Genomic DNA, 14691 nt, shown 5'->3' on the forward strand with positions numbered 1-14691 from the left:
ATTTGGATTTTTTACGACGTGGATTTTCATTCAAGATACTTGCAAATTGGTCAAAATGAACTAGACACATGTGGGATTATAGGGAACTGTCTTGACTTTTCTCACAGTCATAAAATGTGGGTGTGGCCAGACTGCAAAGAAAAAAGCAAGTATTTTGAAAGTGTTAAATGTGTGCAGAACTCACACATGCAGTGTACCCTATTTCCCGGCATTAATATACATGTTTGTTTCAAAATCCTTGATCTGCACTGAATAGATATACAATTTGCATAGGTCAGAATTTTTTTTTTTTCCACAGCGCCCCCTTGAACTTTTGAATTGAACCAAAAAAAATACTTTGACATAAACATTTGAAATTCGACATGGACATTTGGCTTGGCAAACTAAACAAAAAAGCCAATGACAACATACCTCTATTTGCAACTATGTTACCGTGGTAACATAATAAATGTGTCATTGAAATGAATGGGGTTCAGAATACTGGACTTTGTTGTAGACTAAATAGATGCGCTACACTCATCAAACTTAAGCCTAAAATTCAAGATTGGCAAGAAATGTTGTATTTGATGTGCAAAAAAATTAACGTAACAAAATGACTCAATAGCGCCACCTCAAAATTGGAAATACATTACGGCAATGAGAGACCTTTTTCATCGTAGACAAATGAAATTTGGTATAAACATAGAACATGTTAAGACAAGTAAAAAATTATATTATGACCCCACCCTAAACCCTACAGGAAGTCGGCCATTGTGGGCGGAACCCAATTTTTTCAAAATTTTACCTCTCACATTTGGATTTTTTACACTGGCTTTTCATTCAAGATACTTGCAAATTGGACAAAATGAACTAGACACATGTGGGATTACAGTCGACTCTCTCACAGTCGTAAAATGTGGGTGTGGCCAGCCTGCAAAGAAAAAGGACGTTTTTGAAATTTTAAATGGTGTGTAACTCACACATAAAGTTACCCATTTCCCGGCATTAACACATGTTTTGTTCAAAATCCTGTTCTGAATGCATAGATATACAATTTGCATAGGTCAGAATTTTTTTTTTTTCCACTGCGGCTCCTTGAACTTTTGAATTGAACCAAAAAAAATACTTTGACATAAACATTTGAAATTTGGCATGGCCGTCTGGCTTGGTAAACTGAACAAAAAGCCAATGAGAACATACCTCTGTCTGCAACTATGTTACCGTGGTAACATAATAAATGTGTCATTGAAATGAATGGGGTTCAGAGTACTGGACTTTGTTGTAAACTAAATAGATGCTCTACACTCATCAAACTATGGCCTAAAAATTCTGTATTTTCATGCGCAAAAAAATTTACGTATCAAAATGACTCATTAGCGCCACCTCAACAATCAAAATACATTATGTCAATGAGAGACTTTTTTCATCATAGACAAATGAAATTTGGTACAAACATAGAACATGCCAAGATAAGTAAAAAAAAATATACTATGACCCCACCCTAAACCCTAAAGGTAATCAGCCATTATGGAAGGAACCCCATTTTTTCAAAATTTTAACTCTCACATTTGAATTTTTGAATTGGACCAAAAAAATTACTTTGACATAAACATTTGAAATTTGGCATGGCTATCTGGCTTAGCAAACTGAATAAAAAAGCCAATGAGAACATACCTCTGTCTGCAACTATGTTACCGTGGTAACATCATAAATGTGTCATTGAAATGAATGGGGTTCAGAGTACTGGACTTTGTTGTAGAATAAATAGATGCTCTACACCAGTAATTCTTAACCTGGGTTCGATCAAACCCTAGGGGTTCGGTGAGTCAGTCTCACGGGTTCGGTGGAGGTCAAAACACGCATCCGACTCATATGATTAGCGGACTGCGAGCGTCTCCAGACGTTGGCCCAATTCAACAAATGCACCCTTTGATGTGTCTATCGAAGTACCTGCCCAACTGAAATGAGCCGTTTGAACACTGCTCACGCCTCACAGACCCAGCTCACAGTCCTGCGTAAAGACACAGCCCTGATTTTCAGACGCTGTGTGCAGGAGCTGGAGAATCAGGAGGATGTAACTTTTGCTCGTCCCTCATGACACGCTAAAAAGCTTGTCCATAGATGTATAATGAAAATCCTGATAGGAAATCGCCACAGAAATCTATTTGATGTAGTAATAAGTTTATTATATCTGTGATAGATCTGCTCTTGTCTCCGCAATGACGCATCACGTATCACACATCAGACATGTCGCCCAAAAGTAGAGCCACAAGCGAGTGAAAATGAGCCAAAACAAAAGTCTGTGGGGAGCTTTTAACAAAGAGAGAAAAGGCCAAATGAGGAGCCAGAAGAGGAGACTACGACCTCCAAGAAAAAGGAAGATAAATTTAAGAGACAACACCAGGAGTCCTACTTAAATATGGGTTTGTCGCCACAGGTGATTCTCACGTGCAGAGTCCGCTCTGTGTAATATGTGGGAAAAACAAATGAGGCAATGAAACCTTCAAAACTGCTTTGGCACATGGAGACTAAGTACCTGGGATTAAAACATAAGCCTTTAGAGTTTTTTGAAAGAAACTGTGGCGCAGACTAGACATAATCACACTGCGGGTGTCATTGTCTCTCATCACTCCTCGATGGGTCCACCTCATCCCAAAGACACAAGTGCAGGGCTCCCTCTGATGCAGTGAGTGGTGAGTTGTATTTTTTATGCACTTAACTTATTTTTGCCATATTTATCTGCCACGTGTCAAAGGCTTGTCCGTGAAAATAAAACCTATATTATTCCGTTACATTATTATTATAATTATATACTATGTTATCTTCATTTTATATGTCAAAAAGTATTTGCAGCTCCCAGTGTTTTATTTTCCGTGGAAACTGGGTCCAAATGGGTGTTTGCGTGTTAAAGGTTGCCGACCCTGTAGCGTGATGGAAAATAGGTGATGGGTGTGTGTTAAAATGTTAAAAATAATACATAGCATAAATACAATAAGTTCATTATTTAAATACATAAGGTTCAAAATTTAAATAATTTGAGTGTCTACCACACTGAATTTATTTAATTATTTAATTAAAAAAGGTCATGCATTTGTAAAAAGGTATATATGTAATTTGTTGTGAGTTCATGCATTTTATTGGTTTTATTCTTTGAACACAGTGATGTTAATGCACGGTTCATTTTGTGCACCAGTAAAACACACATATGTCTTTAATTAAAAAAAAATATATATATATATATATATATATATATATATATATATATTTCAATAAACAAGGGTTCGGTGAATGTGTTCGGTGAATGTGCATATGAAACCGGTGGGGTTCAGTACCTCCAACAAGGTTAAGAACCACTGCTCTACACTAATGAAACTATGGCCTAAAACTTAAAGTTAGTGAAACATTTTGTATTTTCATGTGCAAAAAATAAAAATAAAATGTTGGAAAATGACTCAATAGCGCCACCCCAAAAAACAAAATACACTACCACAAAGACAGACCGTTTTCATAGACAAATGAAATTTGGTACAAACATAGAACATGTAAAAAATTATATTATGACCCCACCCTAAACCCTACAGGATGTCTGCCATTGTGGGTGGAACTCAATTTTTTCAAAATTTTAACTGATTCTATGTTTTTTACGATGTGGATTTTCATCCAACAAACTTGCAAATTGGTCAAAATGAACTCGACCTATCTTGAATTATCGCCTACTCTTGAATTTTTCTAAGTCATAAAAGGTGGGTGTGGCCAGCCTGCAAAAAATGTTTTTTTTTTTAAGTATTAAATTACACGTAACTCAAAAATGCAGTGTCCTATTGCAGGCATTATTATACATTTTGTGCAAAATATTGATCTGAACATAATGTGTAATGATATACAATTTACATAGGTCAGACAGTACATTGCTCCACAGTGCCCCTGTAAAATTTTGAATGGGACCTAAAATAATTATTTTGTCACAAAAATAATTTCGGCACGGACATCTGGCTTAACAAACTGAACAAAATAAGCCAATGAGAACATACCTCTACCTGCAACCATGTTACCGTGATAAGAAATATGTCATTGAAATGAATGGGGTTCAGAGTTCTGGACTTTGTTGTAGACTAAATAGATCCTGGCCTAAAATTCAACTTTCCCAACAGAAGGAGTAAACCAAAAACACAATTAAAAAAGATGAAAAATGTGTCCGTGGTGCCTTAAAAAGTCAAAATATATGAAGCCAATGGAAGAAGAGGTCAAACATTTTTAAACATACAAAAATGAAACTTGTCATGACAATAGCACATGGAATGATGAGTAAAACTGTATTATGATCCTATCCTAAATCCAGCAGGAAGTTGGCCATATTAGGAATAACCGCATTTTTGCAAAATTATACTTCTATTACTTTTAATATCTCCAACTTGGAATGTCTTTCAAAAGACTTGAAAATTCGTTAAACTAACCAAGAACCATGTCCAATTAAATATTAATTTGTAGATTTTTGATGAATTCTAAAATGTGTGTGTGGCAAATCTACAAATCAGTGGGAATTTTTAAGCATAAAAACGTATTTATTTCTCATAGGTGATGTCGAATTGAGCCAGACCCAATGAAACATTTGTGTTCATTGATGACCTGAACACAGCGATATCAAACTTGTATATAGCTATGATATAAAACTGCTTGACAGTGCCCCCTTGACACTTTGAATGGGGCCACAAAATTTTGTTTATTGCAGACAATTCAAATTTGGTATGGACATCCGACTTACAATACTGAACATAAAAGCCAATGAGAACATATCTGTATTTGCAAGTATGTTGCCATGGTAATGAAAAAAAATTATATATATATATATATATATATATATATATATATATATATATATATATATATATAAAATATTGACAGAACTAATGTTACAAACAGACTTTTACATATAAAGTAATGAACACATTTACAATAAGCAGAAAATACAGTCTGAATTCATATTGCACAAAAAACAAAAACATTTGAATTAGAAAAAAAAAATCTACACAGACTTCAGCTTAAGAGAGCAGACTATGCCCTGATGATCACTGAAATATGTTGGAACAACCTCTGATGAAATCTCATATTGTTGAGATTTGACATAGACATGATCAATCAAAGTGCCTCGTTCTGTAGTTGGAGATGTGACATTCTGAACATATCCATAACTGCTCATGAAATTGCACAGTGATGATGATTTCAATATGTCATCATTGAAATCTCCCATAACCACAATGGACTGACTTTGTGCCTGTAGCCAAGTTAGCAGATTTTTCAAATTCTGCTTGAACACAGACATGGGATATGTTGGTGGACGATACACAACAGCAACTAAAACCTGATGATTTACATTTTTGTAAATTAAGCACTCCAAATTAAATTGGGGTACATCAGGAAAGTGACAGTTTGTGTTGTGTGAGCAATACATGCCCACTCCACCATGATGTTGACTTTTGAGTGTAGTAAGAGCCGGATGCTTGCTGTGTTCGTATGCCAGACTTCGTGGACGGCTGTGAAAACTGTAACCGTCTATGTCAACACTATGAAGTGCAGACTGAGATGTTAACCATGTTTCTGTCACAGCTATACAGTCAGGCTGTAAATGCAGCGTCGATGACACCAAATCAGGTACATGTTTTACTAAACCCTGAACATTCATCAAAAACAAGCTGAACACATCAGCAGACTGTTTGGCTTGTGACACATCGTCGTCCAAGAAGCGTGGCATAGCTTCCAAGGCATGTTTTACCTCATCATTACAATAAATAGCCTTCTCATCAAAGTCCTGGATAATAAGGCCATCTAGACTTCTTACACGACTTAAAGCCACATAAGATTGTCCTGAGGCAAACACTTGCTTTAGCGACACCACAGCATTGTCAACAGTCAGGCCTTGTACTTTGTGGATTGTAACAGCCCAGGAAAGTGCAAGAGGAAACTGACGACGTTTCTCCCCTTTGCTGTTAGCCCTTTCCTCCTCTGGCTGTATCCATGTGGAGTTTATTAAAGCAGGTGCAGTGGATGGGTACTTCTTTCGTCTCTGTGTACCAACATTGATGTCATCAAACTGAACATACACAGCTTCAGGAAGTCCATTTCTTTCTGTTTCACTAATATGTGTTACAGTTCTGCAGACTCCATTGACTAATCCATCCTCCACATCAATGTTTTTACACAGCATAACTCTAGCAGGAACACCCAAAAATAGCTGTTTCTGCAGACTGGTGAGGTTGTTTTTACTGTGAGGTGTGACTTTGCTTTCCATTTTTCCAGTTTTCCTGTTGTAGTGATAGTCCTGTGCATCTATTGTTTGATAGTCAGGACAAGTGGCTTGGAGCTGGTTAAAGTTATGTTCATTTACCTGTGAATTTGTTGGAAAAATATGTAGAGCAGAAGACTGCTCTCCAGTTTCACGACTTTGTAGAATGTGGATGTCTTCATGAAGCATGGGTGTCCCTTTCGATCGTGTTCTTAATCGGTTCAGTAATTCTGCAAATGTGGTATCCTTCTGTCTGACAATTGTTTTCAGTTCAGCCATTTGGAAACTTGACCAAAAGTTCACAGGTAGATTGTCAGTGTACAAGCCTTTTGCCATAACTGGTGGTAACTGATAGAAATCACCAACTGCTATAAGGCTGACATTTCCAAAAGGGGAAACATCACCTCTTTGCTTGATTTGCCTCAGCCGTCCATGTATATATGTGAGCAGTTTATGAGAAACCATTGATATTTCATCAATGATTACTAACTTGAGGTCAATATATTTGGCACGGAGAGAATTGAGTTTTTCTTCACCTAATGGTATGTAGGGAAGTGTCACATCTGTTCCAATGCTAAATGCACTGTGAATTGTAGATGCATTTAGATTGTATGCTGCCATACCAGTGGGTGCTGTTATTAAAACACTCATGTTGTCTGGGTGGCGTCGCATTGGAGCAAACAGACGATTGGCTTCGTACTAAATGGCCCGAATCAAGTGACTTTTCCCTGTGCCAGCGCCACCAGTGATGAACACATGTAAAGGTTCTGGATCATTTCCATTGACTTTTTGTATGCACCATTTTTGTATTTTGAAAAATATAGACAGCTGGATGTCATTTAAAGATCGAATTAAATCCAAACCTTCAGCTTGAGTCATCGCATTGTGTTGTTTTTCTAAATGAGCAGTTTCTTTGTTAGCTATCCCTAAATCAGGAATATGGGGCAAGGGGTCTTCGTCATCCAGTTTACTCTGTGCAAGTTCATCAGTGGCTTCCAAACGTTCTGCTTCTTGCTCAGGACAAAGCATGGCCCAAGCATCCTCTAATATTTCATTAGAGTCCAGATTATTTTTAATCTCTTCCAAATCTTCAGTTTCAATGTCATAGTGAGATCTGTTTGAATTCACAATTGACATCACTGAAACGGTCTGGTTGCCAAGCTGCACTGTGCCTTCTTTGTAGAACTGTTCAAAAGAATGAAATGATGAAGGTTTGAGGTCGTTATCATGACGATAAGGAAAAAACAGCTGTAACAGGCTCTTATAATATAGCTCAGGATTCTTTGTTTGGGAAAACCGTGCATAGCGCACAACAGCAGGTTTGGTTCTGAATCGCTTTGAAATATATCCACATGAATTCTGTAACTTGATCGCATTTTTGGATTTCTTTTCTGATGTACTTAACACACGGTATTCTGATGCAAATGTGGCTATGCACATATTATCAAAAGTGTCATTCTGTGGTCTGTTCTTATATCGATCCACAAATCCAGTCATCCAAATGTCATTGTTTCCTGACTTTTTCAGTTCATTTAGTGGTTTGGTGAGTTTGAAAATTGTGTCACCTGTGGGGATAAACACAACTTTCCTTGAACATTCTTTCAGGTGCATTTGAGTGATTCTGTACACAGCTTCTTGTGCAGACACATCACGGTTGTGGAGGTAGGCTTGACCAATCTTCTTCATAGCTTCTTTGGCATCAGAATTTCCCTGTTTTGTGGCCTCTTGGTGTGTTTGTTTCAACAACAGCCCCATCTCTCTCTCAGATTTGGACATATAGCTGATAATATAAACGATACAAGCATATACATCAACCACATACTGGATGTCCATGTTGGCATTCCAACATTTCAACAAAAGTGGATTATATGGATTAATCCAAATTTCATTGACATCTCTTTGCAGGACAATTTGCATGCGTTTTTCAACACATTTAAGTGCTTTTTCCCATACTTCCTGCGTAATGCCAACATTTTGAAACAGTTGCTGGATACTCGTAATGGGATTGTCTTTATCCAGAAGTGCTTTTTTAACAGTTGTCAGTATTTTCATTGCATCCTCTTCTTTCATAAAGTTCTGTTCATTCTGAGAGCATATGCATTCCACAGTGGCTTTATTTTGTTCTTGGCTGTTTGTTGCAGTGTCACCTTGGCACTTTGGCATTTTCTGTTTTTTGGTGATGAAAGTACGTTCAGATACAGGGCGTGGGAAATTGAACCGGCAGGCTGTATTCTTTTTCTTACAGATTTTCGAATGGCGTTGAGAATGTTGCTGCACGGAGGTAACAGTTTCAGCTAATTGATGATCGAGGGTGGGTATTTCACATGTTATGTACTTGTCGATGAATTGCACCACTTCTTCATCTGTGTTTTTTCCAATCTCAGGAGCATCTTCAATCCAAAATAAAGCGTGTACATGGGGTGATCCACGTTGTTGAAATTCTACACGATAAAAGTAATCTTTAATCTTTCCAATTGGATTCAATGAAGATAGTAACACGTAATTCAACAAGAGATGCCACCTGTAGTCAAACATGCGTGCTGCAGTGACAGGGCGATTACGCAACAGTTCACACCTTTCTGCATACTCCAAACTCTCAGAAGTTTCAGTTCTCCCCTCTTGCTTCAAAATTGAATTTAAAAGCCCTCCCCAGCGCAAGTCTGCAGACGAAAAACTGCAGAAGAAAGTTGGTTTTCCCAGATTCCGCACCATGGCAAGTAAATCTTTTTGTGCACCTTGCCAGAAGCTTGGAGTACCTCTTATTGGCCTTAGAAAGCGATATCCTTCATCAGTCTTAATGATATCCTGCAAAGACTCGATGTTTTGTGGAGCGTTGTCTTTTTGGCTTGCAGGGTTTGTGTGTCCTTTGCGTGATGCTATTGACACTTGCTGTATGACTTGCTGAACTTCTGACATGTATTGTGCAAAAAAAATGTATTCAACGCACTTTGCAAACCTTCCATCAGCGTGCAATATTCTGTTATTAAAATATCGTGCCAATGTCAAGTAGTACTGTCTGGGCGTATGATAAGTATTGTTCCCTGATGGAAAAAGATATGGAAAGGATTTTGCTTCATTATCTTTATCTGACAAAATACGCACAGGATTGTTTCCTTCAGCAGGTGCCAGATTAATTATATCTTCAAAACCCTGATCAAGAGTTTCTTGACCAAGATCAACAGGCATGGAACAAGAATCTTGATAAATACAGTGGTTCTGTCGGTCATGTAGAGTTTCATCTTCTTCATCAGGAGACTCAGTTTGTTTTGAATTATTGTTCAAGACTTCTTCAGTGTGTTTCTCTTCTTCATGTTGAGTTTTGTCTTGTGCATCTTCAGGGGAACTGTTTTTTTGTGCGTTATCATTAGAGTCGTCTTGTGCTTGGTTTTCTTCTTCTTTAGCAAACTCATTCACCCATTCTTCATTTATTTCTATGTCTTGATAATATTGATTGTTTTCCTTTAAATATTTAAGTGCTTCTTTCAGGTGATTTGTGTCGACAAAGTGATATTCATAATGTCCTTTGTAAGATAGCTTGCGCTTTAATTTAACACGTAACAGACAACCTTCTAGATTTGACCGAGGCAAAACAGAACAAGTATGATTTACTGAAGAAGGGATGCAAAAAAATGGTCCGTGGCATCCATTTTGACCACCCTTTGGTAAAGCTAATACTTTCATAAATGGAATGTTTAAAGCAATCAAATGTTTTTCAAGATGATTCAAACAAGCCAACTCAAGAGGAATTGAATCCAGTTGTAAATTGTTTCCCCACCATTCTGCTGGGGTTACACCTCTTTGGATCTTTGAATGACAAACCTTGCACATCCAAAGCTCACCTCTTGATTCTTGTAATGGACATGGTGCATTGCAGTCAGAGGTACATTCATGCAAATACTCATCTGAGACACATGTTTCCGCCGTTACTTGAGCTGCTTTGTTTTTGTAGTTCTTTTGTTTGTATGGAACTACTGCTGCTTTAAACATGGATCGGAAACATACACAGCAAATAAATTCAGGTCCATCGTTGGCTTTCTTTAAAAATTCATTCATTACAATGTTCATCTGATCAGCCAGCACTTTTTCTTGAGTTCTTTTGAATCGTTTTTTATCCAGGAGTTTACGTCTGAAAATACTGTCTTTGTGGTATTTGGCTTTGTTTATTGATTTTAATTTTTGTCGAAGATCAGGGTTTGCTTTATAATTCCGGACACTTTCAGCTTTAACTTTATTTTGGTGTATCAAATCACTTTTGTATTTTTCACAACTATATGCTTTCAACTTCTCTTTATGTTGCAGGTCGGATTTGTATTTTTCCACACTCAGTGCTTTCAACTTCTCTTTATGTTGCAGGTCGGATTTGTACTTTTTCACACTCACTGCTTTCAACTTCTCTTTATGTTGCAGGTCGGTTTTATATTTTTCCACGCTCAGTGCTTTCAATTTCTCTTTATGTTCCGGGTCAGTTTTGTATTTTTTGACAGTCTGTGCTTTTAATTTCTCTTTATGTTCCTGGTCATTTTTGTATTTTTCCACACTGTATGCTTTCACACATTCTTTATGTTGCAGATCAGTTTTATATTTTCCAATACTCCTTCCTCTTTCTTTCAGTCGATATTTGTCCTCTTCGTGATACTTCACTATGAGAAAGTCTCTGGTCTTCTGTGCCTTCTTTTTCCTTAAATACTTTGACAAAATGATCTTTTTATTCTGATGTGATCTGTCAATAGTATTTTCATCAAGAGGATTTGAACTGAAGACACTCGTTGTTGCATGTGCTGATCTTGTGACGTGTCCCTGGGGCTCACCAAACGTACACAGTTTATAACAGTCATTTTGTTGACCTTGTTTGACACAGACAACATGTTCATAATGAGCTCCGTGATTCTGTAGGTAGATGCCTTCAGCAGACTGTTGTTTTCCACTGTTTTGAAATCTTAACCATTTGCCTTGATAGAACGTGTAAATATCAACTCCAATGCAATCAGCTGTGGCTTGAATTTCAGCTTGTGTTGCCCAGGTGTTTACATAAGACATCTTTTGCAGTTTAATGTACTCTGCCACAGTCAAATGCTGATGTTCTTCATTCAAAAGGCAGTGATATTTTTCAGGATTCTTTTCTAAGTGCTTCACTGCGTTCAGTCTGATTCTTCTATGGTGGTTCTGTGTCCCACTTATGGCTTGAGAAATGGCACGGAAGAAACAGTTACCATCTGCAACAATCTTTTCATTATGGCACGGCACTCCAGCATCCCCAGCGCATAAGGACTCTTTAACATTGCAATTTTCAAATTCAACATGAAGAATTTAGCAAATTGCCTTGCACACTTTTTCAGAAAGAGGATTAAACTGCAAAGCATTTTCCTCATAACCAACGATTGTAATGTCATTTGCATCATGCAGTTTGGCTTTCTTGACAATTGGAGATCCACTTTTTAACTCTGTGTCAACCCTGGATCGCTTTTTGTGCAATGGAGATTTCATTTGTGTTCTGCCACATTTGTGTCCTACTTCTGGTAAATTTTCCTTTGTCTTGAATCCAGGATCACAAGCTTTCAAACCAGCCGTGTCAGTTGCAGCAGTACTTTCAGTAACACAGGAACTGGGGTTACTTTTAAGTTCAGTCACACCATGAGGACAGCTCAGAGTAGGCTCAACAGTCACACCATCACAGTCACAGTCTTTCAAAGTCACTGCCACGCTATTGAGCTCAAACTCAACATTTGGCACAATGAATCCTGCTGCAAGTTGGATGATGTGGTCATAAACTTCACTGATGCTCGTGAAAAACACCACAACACTTGAACCATTGCCATCTACCATCCCAGATTTACTGCGTGCATGGGAGTCCACAATAGCATACATGCCATTTTTAGCGATAATAGCACATGTACTGCCTGACATGGTGAAGAGACAAGCGTTGTCAGTAGCAAGATGTTCTTCCAGAGCTGTCTTCAAAGTAACAAAACATACTTTTTTCTCAGGGTTGGTGACTGAAAGCAGACGTCCAATAACAGTGACCATTTCCAAACAAAACGTCTTGCCAAACAGCTTCTCCTCGTTTTTAAAGTCAAAAGCTCCCAAATAAGACTGATCCTCAGGAATACGATGCTTCTTTCTTATGTACAGACGATCACCTTCCAATAAAGTCATGTTTAGATCTTTCTGAGACCATTTATGCACCTCCCGCAGGTGTGTGTGTTTAACAATTGCAGCCAAAGCAATGGCCGTGCACTGCTTTCCTCTACTTTGTGGATGAAATATTGCGTGTCCTTGATGAAATGACCCAACAATATTGTCAAATTGAGGAGCTTTGCTGTCTTCATGCTGCAGAGGCTGTAGTTGAACAGATGCTTGTTTTTCATGGCAGGAATCCTTCTTGGCCACTTTTGCTTTGCACTCTTCGGGTGACGGCCGCTGCAGTCTGACGACAGGGACTTGCTTTCCACAGCAGACCTTCTTCATTGGTACCTAAGAAACAAAAACGACAACAATGTTATTACCATTTAATTTGAAACAGTTTCCTATTAAAAAAGACGCTCATACATAGACATAAACATACATGCTCAGCAGCACACATGTAGCATTCACACTCAGAAACACAGCGTGCATATAGATTACATACCACAATGTTTAATCACTATTATGTTATGTTATAGCATGTTATTTTCTTTTATTATTAGCACTTTATTAACACACCTGCATATCTGCTTCTCTGTGAACAGGACTAGGGGTCCTCCTGGGTCTCTTCACATCAGGCTCCTCCTGCACACACACAATAGATATTGTTATGAACATGGTGTAATCACATAATACTTCCACTGATATCCCCCCCCTCCATAGTTTTGAAATGACCCAATTTACTATTTAATTAGAAACAGTTTCTATTAAAACTCATACACACTCAGCAGCACACATGTAGCATTCACACTCAGAAACACAGCTTACACATACAGATTAATCACTATTATTTTGCATGCCATTTTATAGTATTAGCACTTTATTAACACACCTGCACATCTGCTTCTCTGTGAACAGGACTGGAGGTCCTCCTGGGTCTCTTCACATCAGGCTTCACCTGCACACAGAATAGATATTGTTATGAACATGACTTAATCAAATAATACTTGCTTCGATATAAAACATTCTGCCTGAACATACCACTTCCACGACCACTTCAGGCTCTGTGCAGGTAGATGGACGTAGTGTCACTGTCACAGCATCAGTCTGCACCTAAAACAGAAGATTTCAGATTTAGATATATCCAGACACCCCACCCACAGACATGTTTTGAAATGATATATACCTGCTGATCTTCTGTCGGTGCTGTGTTGATAGCAGGTCTGACTGGCGCCTCTGCCACAGTTGTCTCCAGCTAAAAAAGAACCAAATACCAATTAGACAAATCCAATCTTGTATTATGTATTTTCTATCCAAATATGAAGTAAATATTTTATCAAACCTTTTTCAGCACAACTCCAGGTTGCCAGCTTGATGTTGAGCTCACTGCTTCCCCAACTCTGGCTGCATGCTTCATCTAAAAACATATGGTAGTTATTGTCAAACAGTTTTCAATTTCATTTTCAACAGCACATATAAACATGATCTTGTGATATACCTGTCTCTTTGGCTGACTTCTACTTGGCACGGCAGTCCTTGCTTGACTCACCTATATTGAAATAACACATTTATGTTTTAGATCAACAAACAAATACTATATTTAAACAACATTTTTATGTTTTAGATTCACAAACAAAAACTATATTTAAACAACAGTTTTATGTTTTACATTCACAAATCAATACATTTGCCCATCTGTTTTACCTTCTTTGTTGCCAGGGTAGTTGGGTTCTTTGAGATTGCAGGAGTCTTCTGCGGTGCAGACAAAACAGCAAAGCGGCCAGCAGACACGGGAATAGCACACAGACCGGTGACCTGAAAAATATGGTTTCAGTGAGGATTTTTAGACCTAACATTGATTGATGAATTGAAAAATAATGTTAACATTTACTAACCTGTCGCAGGGAAACATTTCTCGTGGTGGCAGTCAACTGTAGACTCTTCTGAAAACATAAAGTCAGTTAGCACTTTCACATAAGAAATTTGGCCACGGCACATATAACAGAGCATATATTTTCTATTGTACACTTTCTCTACCTTTCCAAATTCCCAGCCCTCAGAGTCCGTCTGTGGAGTGGTAGATGGGACTCGGACTGCTCTGGATGTGGGACAGGTCACAACCACATCTGGGGTCTTCGGCAGGGGCTTCACACACGGGGCGGCAGGTGTCTTCTGGCTTGGGTGGGCAGAATCCACGGTGCTCTCAGACAGCTCCCTGATGGCCTTACAGATCAAGTCTGACAAGACTCGCATGCCTTCAGGTACACTGAGGTGGATCTGCATAAAGACAATAACATGAATTATTACACTGC

At 38.1% G+C, this 14691-nt stretch overlaps 1 protein-coding gene across 1 annotated transcript in view; it reads right to left on the reverse strand.

Moving 5' to 3' along the window:
- Window positions 1–5002: 5002 nt before the first annotated feature.
- Window positions 5003–14691, reverse strand: part of LOC129456704 (uncharacterized) — a 28200-nt gene continuing 18511 nt past the window's right edge. The window contains 11 exon segments of the mRNA XM_055225766.1: window positions 5003–10236; window positions 11104–12730; window positions 12959–13024; window positions 13272–13337; window positions 13421–13492; window positions 13566–13634; window positions 13722–13796; window positions 13878–13928; window positions 14084–14194; window positions 14275–14322; window positions 14417–14656. Of these exon segments, the coding sequence (XP_055081741.1) occupies window positions 5003–10236; window positions 11104–12730; window positions 12959–13024; window positions 13272–13337; window positions 13421–13492; window positions 13566–13634; window positions 13722–13796; window positions 13878–13928; window positions 14084–14194; window positions 14275–14322; window positions 14417–14656 (7659 nt within the window).

Source organism: Periophthalmus magnuspinnatus, chromosome 12, assembly GCF_009829125.3.
Source record: "Periophthalmus magnuspinnatus isolate fPerMag1 chromosome 12, fPerMag1.2.pri, whole genome shotgun sequence".
In the NCBI taxonomy this organism is placed as follows: Eukaryota; Metazoa; Chordata; class Actinopteri; order Gobiiformes; family Gobiidae; genus Periophthalmus; species Periophthalmus magnuspinnatus.